The following is an 8,031-nucleotide window of genomic DNA, read 5'->3' as shown; positions in this document are numbered from 1 at the left end:
CCTATCAATTGATGCAGAAAAAGCCTTTGATAAAATCCAACACCCTTTCATGATTAAAGCACTCAACAAAATAGGATTAGAGGGGAATTTCTTCAACAATTCATCTTTTAATTTTTTGACTACTGGTGCCAAGAGTATTGACTGAAGATCTGAGCAAGATGAAATTGATAACAACCTCAATCTTTTCTCCATCTATTTTACCCTAAAAGAAAACCACACACACACACAAATAAAACAATGAATAAGAAAGACCAGAGAAAAATCAATGCCTTGCAATGAATTATGGCATTAGCAAGGAATATTGAATATACTAAAGACTATAAACAGTTAAGGTTCCAGTCCATAGGAAATTACATCATGCTGAGAAAAGTGGAAGGTCAGAGAAGAAAAGAAGATCCTCAACACGATGGATTGATATGGTGACTGCAGCAATAGGCTCGAGTGTGTTTTGCATTGTGGGGATGGCATAGGATAGAGCAAAGGTTAGATCTGTTGTTCATAGAATTTTTATGAGTCATAGAGAGAGCTCTGTTGGCCTAGTGGATAGAAAGTTATGCTACCAAGGCAAAGAAGGGTGATTTTAATCTATGGCTCTCAGGTCTGGTTTTAATTGTTTTTGGTTAAACATTCTTCTAAGTGGCATAGCATTGGTCTGTCCATTTGCTGTGCAGAGGTAACTCATTGTTGCTGTGATGCTAAACACTGTGCACTGACGTGTCAAATGCGATAATGGTTATCCATGGTGGATAGTGTTTGGTAGAGCTCCCAGATTAAAACAGGTTTGGAAGCAGGAGTGGCATCCACTTCGGAAATAGCTTACCTCTGGAAACTATAAACTTAGAGAAACGATGAAAGTTATACAAGTGTTCTGATCTTTCATTCATAAGGTCGCTATGAGTCGTCAATAACTCGATGGCACTTAACAACTACATAGACTGCAAAAATAACAAATAAGTCCATCTTGCAGGAAATGCAACCAGATTTCCCTTTAGAGGAAAAGATGGTGAAACTTTGTCTATCATACTTTCAGCATGTTATCAGGGGAGATCAGTTCTTGAAAAAAGATATCATGCTGAGACAAATGTAGGGTCAGAGAATGAGAGGAAAGCCCTCAGCAGGACTAATTAGCACAGGGACTTCAACAATGGAGAGGATGAAGATGGTGCAGGAAAAGGCAAGGTTCATGAGGTCACTATAAATCACAGTAGACTGAACAGCCCCTAAAAACAACAACTAGTAAAGCACAGTAAACCAATAGGATGATCATTTTAATAGTAATTTTCTCTGACGTCTGTATTCTATAGGGTTTTTTTTTTCCTTTTAGCATTATAAAACTTTTTCATACCTTTAATTTCTTTCCATTCATTCTGTTTACACTGGAAAAAGCCAATTACAAGGTCCTAACATTCCATCAAAATCAATAAAATTTTATGCTTCAAGGAAGTACTTACTACTTGTAGAAGAATCAGATTATAAGCAACTGCCACACAGCGTGAGAAATGCTATATTGGAGTAGTGTATAAAAGTCCACAAATGCACAAAGAGGCACACAGAGGCAAAGGTAAAGCACTGGTTTCAGTAATGGCAAGTAAATAGTGCTTGAAAGCAAGAATGAAAACACGTGGAACAAAAGTGAAGCATTGTTTAAGTTTTGAGGTTAGGTAAAATAAATAGTTATGTTTCTGTTCACCTAATAGAAAATTTCAGTTGAATCAAGCCATTTCCTTTATTTCATGTTTACAATCCGGCCTCATCCAGAAAATACAGCTCTTACTTTTGAAATAACAAGTGCTGTATTCACTAAAGTATATGAAGTGATCTTGTATATATGTAACATAGAGTAACTAGTGTCTTTTTCAGTCATTTATTTTAAAATGGAGAGGATATTTTTACTGGTTTTCCCACTATAATTATTCACATGCCAAATTTCAAATATTGTGGTATTTTAAAACAGTCAAAACTTCCCTCCTAATACCCCATGATAGTATTATTAGTTATGTTTTCCCAAATATTTTGTAAATACGTTTTTGTATCATTCTTACTATAGAGGAGCACTGGTGGCCTATTGCTGCAATCCCAAAGGAAAGCGGTTTGAGGCTCCTAGCTGCTCCAAGGGAAAAGGATGGGCAATCTCCTCTGGTGGGATTTACTGACTCTGAAAACCTGCCAGAGGGTCAGCAATGAGTCATTTCTGACTCTGTGGTACACAACAACAACAATAATTCTTACTATAAAAATATTGGGGCTTTGAAAAAACTCTTTTCCAGAAACACTTTACAATTCAGTACTTTACAAATTAGGAAAACTTGTTTGTATTGACATAAAAATATATTTATGAAGTAGTAAATAAATAGTTCTAAACTAAATTGACTGCCAGTTATCATTTATTGATATAATTTGGTTGTTTTGTTGTTCATAATGTTAATTCTCTTTTCATTAAAATATGTTGTCGTTATGTACTGTCCAGTCAGAATTGAACCAGAACTGACCTTCCAGTAGGTTTTCAGAGGTAATTAATTGCACAGGAGAAGATTGCCCAGCCTTCTCCCCCAGAGTAGCGTGTGGATTAGAACCACGTGCCTTTGGTATTACAGTGCAGGTTTTTGCCAGTAGGCCACCAGAGCACTCTAAAACAAGTGGTGTTCTTATACTGTTTGCCTTCAAATTGGAACCAACCCAGAGCTGACCCTCTGTTGGATTTTCAGAGGCAGTTAATTGCACAGGAGGAGATTGCCCATCCTTCTCGCAATGAGCAGCTGGGGGATTAGAACCTCATGTCTTTGGGATTGTAGTGCAGCTTCTTGTCACTAGGCCACCAGAGCTCCCTAAAATAAGTGGTGTTACTGTTTGCCTTCCAATTGGAAGGGATGCATAGCTGACTCTTCAGAGAGTTCTCAGAGGCAGTTAATTACACAGGAGAATATTGCTCATGGGTCTCCCACAGAGCAGTTGGTGGCCTAGAACCGTGTGCCTTTGGAATTTCAGCGCAGCTTCTTGCCACTAGGCCAATCCATTGTTGTTATTTGCAGCTGAGTCGTTTGCAACTCATAGCAACCCTATGTTCAAGAGCCCTAAATCCTGCTCTATCCTGTGCCAACCTTATTTTCTCTGACACACCTAATTTTCTCTGACACACCTACTCTCATTACCCCAATCACTGAATCAATACATCTCATAGAGGGTCTTCCTCTCATGTACTGTCCCTCCACCCTCCCAAAAATGACATCCCTCTCCAAGGACCAGTCCCTCTTTGCAACATGTCCACAGTATTTCAGATGAAGCTTCAGAACCTTGCATCCAAGGTGCAGCCTGATTTCACCCTTTCCAGGTCCATTAGAGGTGTGTAAATCTTCCATTTGTTTTGCTGAAAATTAGTTTTTTGTGCTGTGGGCTTAATTATTGAAGTGAAAAATGAATACAATATTTCAAAGTGCTTTACCAAGAGACTGCTTTATTTACTTTACAAAAGCAAAAGCCTATAAAACTTTCATGTAATATTGCATCTTTGGTTTTTCAGGTCTGTGGACTCAGGGCTCCTTAGCGCTTTACAAGGTTTATCTGTCACAGACACACACCTTGTGGAGGTTGATGGAGATACCCTCTCCCTGTATGGATCAGGAGCACTGGAATGTCTGGATCGGAACTGGAGCGCTCAGACAGCGGGAATGATCACAACCGTCTCCTTCACTTTTATAGAATTTGATGAAATTGTCCAAGTGCTTCCCAAATTGAAGATGAAGTTTCCTAATTCTCTGGTAAATACTTCCTTTTAGTATGATCTTTCAATTACTCTCAATCACGACTTGAATGTTCAAGCCAAAGACCTGTTTTAATTTTATTTACACAGTTTCTATCTGGCAAAGAGGCCAGCTTTTGTGTAGATGTTTTGGACCTGGAATTTAAATTAGCATTCATAAATGACCTTCCAGTTTTCAGTTAATATTGGAAATTTTCTTGCTAAAAATGATTTTTATGGAGTAGAAAGGATAATAAATTTATTCAAATTATATGTTTCTACCTTGTAAAACAGTCAGTGGACCTCATATAATCCTATACTACATACTTATTTATTGTAACTAATATTGATAGGCATACGCGTTTACTATACAACTTTTATGGTACAACATATGGAATAATTTTAGAACCTTATTAAAATTACTTTTAGAAGTCAGCTTTCTCCAATTAGGATATTGTTCTATATTATTCATTTGAGAATCCTTGGCTTCCATAATTTATTTATTGAATCTTTATTAAAGTTTTGCTGATCTTGGTTAGCCAAGTAATTTACTTCACTTGCCCTTGTATGCTATTTTATTTATTGCAGTTCAATTTTCCTAAAAAAAGTGATTTGTAGAAGTGGAGACAATATTCTTAGAAAAGTGCAACCAAGTCCTCAGATAGAAAATGTGCATTAGTATTTTACTAATTCACAGTGGAAAGTCTGCGGTTAGAAACCTCTCTAAATAAAGTACTGAAGTGCAACAGTGTCAATCTGGAGACTAAGGTGCGTCTGATCCAGGCTATGGTCTTTGCCATTACTTGCTATGCATCAGAGAGCTGGACAGTGACTAGAGATGATAGAAGGAGAATTGATGCCTTTGAGCCGTGGTGTTGGAGAAGAGTATTGAATATACCATGGACTGCTAAGAAAATGAACGGATTTGTCCTGTAGAGGGAGAAACCAGGCTGCTCCTTGGAGGCAAGGGTTCTAAAGCTTCGTCTGACATACTTTGGACACATTGCAAGGAAGGACCAGTCCCTGGAGAGAAATGTCATGCTTGGGAGGGTGGAGGGACAGCGCAGGAGAGGAAGACCCTCTAATAGGTGGATTGATTCAGTAACTGGGGTAATCAGGATGGGAGTGTCAGAGATTGGCACAGGATAAGACAGAGTTTAGGGCTGTTGTGCATAGGGCCACTGTGAGCCACAGGCGACTAGAGAGCACATAACAACAACAACATTTTACTAATTCAGTTTTTCTGTAACCAGTTTAGCCTACAGAGCTAAAAGGTGATAATGACTAACTAGTTCTTCCTAAGAGCATTGTGACCCCTGTACTTAGAATGTTTTGAGATTTTTGTTTCCAGATTTTTCTTTGTAGGTTTAATGTCAGTGTAAAGCATATAAATCTTTGTAATGCCTATAAGTATCAGAATTATTGGATATTTGAGAATTTAGAATCTTGGTTTGTTAATAAACGGATGCCTTTTGCAGAAGATAAATCATCCTCAACTCAAGATTAGATACATTGGTACAATAATGTTATATAAATATAGTACCCACAGTTGATTTAATCTAATTGAAAACATATTTGCTAAACTAAAATGTGAAGATTTCTTGGGGGAGTGATCTGTAAGGCTATAATGTTAATATTTTAAGATGATTAAACTCCATGTTCAGCTATAATTGTGTGTTTTATTATTGCAGCACCTTAAATTCAAGGAAACTAATCTTGTCATGCTGCAGCAATTTAATGCATTAGCACAGCTCCGTCGTGTTGACCAGTTGACAATCGATCCTCAAGGAAATCCAGTTGTCAATTTTATGCTCTGGAAATACTATGTACTATTTCGGCTGAGCCATTTTAGCATGCAGAAAATAAATGGAACAGAGGTAAGTTTAAAAGCTCAACCATAGAATCAAAATGTTCCTTTTTAGGAGAAATATTTATAAAAATGGTTCAAAAACTTAAACAGTCAGAGTGTAACTTTTGAGAAAAACATCTATTTCTTAGTATAAAGCCTGCCATTTAAAATGTCAAAAAACTGCTTCTCGGCCCTGGCGTTCACGTTCGCGGCCTTCTGCTACGTGCTGGAGCGGCTGCTCACCACCATGCTGATCTTTTTCACCGTCTGGCACATTATAGCATTTGAAGAACTGAAGACCGGTTACCAGAGTCCTACAGACCAGTGTAATACCCTGAATCTTCTCGTCCTTCCAGAGTACCTCATCCTTGGTCCTCTGTGCAGCTGAGTGGCTTACCCTGGGTCTTGGAGTATCCCTTTAAGGCTTATTATACTTGTGATGAGCTCACCTGGACTCTATGACCCCACCATCATCATGACTGCAAATATTCTAGCATATTGTCAGGAAAATAGATGGTGCAAATAAGCTTTTTACCTTCTAACATTTTTTTTTACTACCTATACAACATGATCTGTGTTTTGGTGAGCTCTTAGAACAGATACACAGAAGAACTGGTCCAGTTAAGTGCCTGCAGAAGCTACCAAATGAAGGGATTCTATCCAGAAAGTTCTTTTTTCCAAGAGTCGACTATGGAATCTGATCAGTTACTTTAAAAAAATGACTCCTTGTTTTTTTTAAATATTTCCACAGGTTTTGCTTGTGGGAAGACTGTTCATATGTTATACTCAGAAAAAGAAATTAAATGGAATTTTGCATACATTAACATAAAATTATTACATCTGGTGTTGACAGGTTTGAATTTGCACTCCTTAAGGAACAGTCTTATCTTCTAAATGAGTGCATTGATTACTGATGGATCTTAGACCATTAGAAGCATTTGTTTATAGCAACTTATAGGGCTCATTTGGTTTTATTGAAATGCCATCTAATTACAGAATAGCCGTAGATAGCAGTTGCTTTTGATTAACTAAAAATGTTTATCTGTCTGATGGGGAACTTAATGATTTTCTTGTATGTCATGTAGATAATTCTATATGGATACCTTTACAAAATAAGGAAAATGGGGTTTCTTTTTCCTCCTTTGACTTAATATTATCCCTGTATATTGCATGAGTGAAAGATTTCCATCAGAGTAATGTACTTGCTTTAATTCTTAAGTATATATGAATATGATATGAAAATATACTAATTACTTGTGAAGGATACATTTAAAGCTATTTTAAATGTGTTTTTATTTGTAAGACATTACTTATTAAGAAATAGGTTCTAATCTGGTGCAAAAATAACCTTAAGAATTTGCAAGTACCAAAAATGAAAAAAAAAACAAAACACCCCAACTTGCAAGTACCTTAGATTTTTTTCAAAGCTGAATTAGAGAGAACACTGTATAACCATCCTACTGTTCATTTAGTGCAATACAATAAAACTTTCAAATTAAAAAAAAATTGTCTAAAACCTAAAAGTCTGCTTACCTACAACACTGAACAAATTCTAAAAATCTGTAATATTCATATGATGGTGAATAGTAGATACTTTTACTGTGTAAGAAAGAAGAAAATTCAAATGGTGGTGGTATGACAGAAAGGAATTAATTCCTCTACAGATAATGTGGTATTTGCTTTGCATACTGTCTGTCACGGAAAAGGAGATGAGGAATACACAAATATTAACTAAAATGCTTTAATAGAGGTAGAGAAGAATAAAATGAGGGGGGGAAGACTATACAAGTGGAGGGGGAAGAGGGGTTAAAAAGAGCTGAAAAGGAAAAATAAAGAAAGGTGAAAGAAGAAAGATTAAAATGAGGGAGCAAAGGACAAGTAATATGAAATAAATATAAACATCGATACTCTTGTTAATTGCTTATAAAAGCCTGTATTACGTTTATACTGAATAACTAGGAAAATTAGTAGTGGAGCCTAATTTTTAGCTGCATTTTGCTAAGTGGGCGATAAAATTAATTCCCTAGTGACTCAGAGGGTATGTTTCCTTTAAATATCATTTTGAGATAAACAAGAGAAATTGTGGTCATGCTTCTATACAATTTAAATAATCTTCCCAGTAAAACATGTTTTATTAAGAAGCCCTCGTGGTTGAATGGTTGATCTCTCATCTCTTAACTTAATGGTTGACAGTGAGGACCCACCCAGCAGTTCCTCGAGAGAAGACGTGGCAATACGTTCCTATAAAGAATGCATTCCACCAAATTCCATGGGACAGTTCTACTTTGGCACATGGGGTTGCTATGAGTAAAAATGAATTCAGTAGAGCCTATTAACAGTAAAACAATGGAACCCTGCCAGATCCTGGGGCATCTTCACAATCCCTCCTGTGCTTAAGCTCATTGTTGCAGTAACTACACCAATCCATCTTATTGAGGGTCTTCCT

The 8,031-nt window shown here is 36.8% G+C and overlaps 1 protein-coding gene and 1 pseudogene across 3 annotated transcripts in view; both read left to right on the top strand.

Moving 5' to 3' along the window:
• The window catches only part of LRRC49 (leucine rich repeat containing 49), a 239,077-nt gene that overhangs the window by 176,961 nt on the left and 54,085 nt on the right, over positions 1–8,031 (top strand). For all 3 annotated transcript variants that reach the window (XM_006888342.1, XM_006888341.1, XM_006888343.1), the window contains 2 exons: positions 3,518–3,755; positions 5,428–5,613. In XM_006888342.1, coding sequence (XP_006888404.1) covers positions 3,518–3,755; positions 5,428–5,613 — 424 coding nt within the window. The remainder of the gene's footprint in view (positions 1–3,517; positions 3,756–5,427; positions 5,614–8,031) is intronic.
• Positions 5,755–6,179, top strand: LOC102853044 (annotated as a pseudogene).

This window comes from Elephantulus edwardii, unplaced genomic scaffold (genome assembly GCF_000299155.1).
Source record: "Elephantulus edwardii isolate Elephantulus edwardi_28Jun2011 unplaced genomic scaffold, EleEdw1.0 scaffold00066, whole genome shotgun sequence".
NCBI classification, from domain to species: domain Eukaryota; kingdom Metazoa; phylum Chordata; class Mammalia; order Macroscelidea; family Macroscelididae; genus Elephantulus; species Elephantulus edwardii.
Note: the sequence above shows the minus strand (reverse complement) of the source record. Positions and strands in the feature narration are given on the sequence as shown.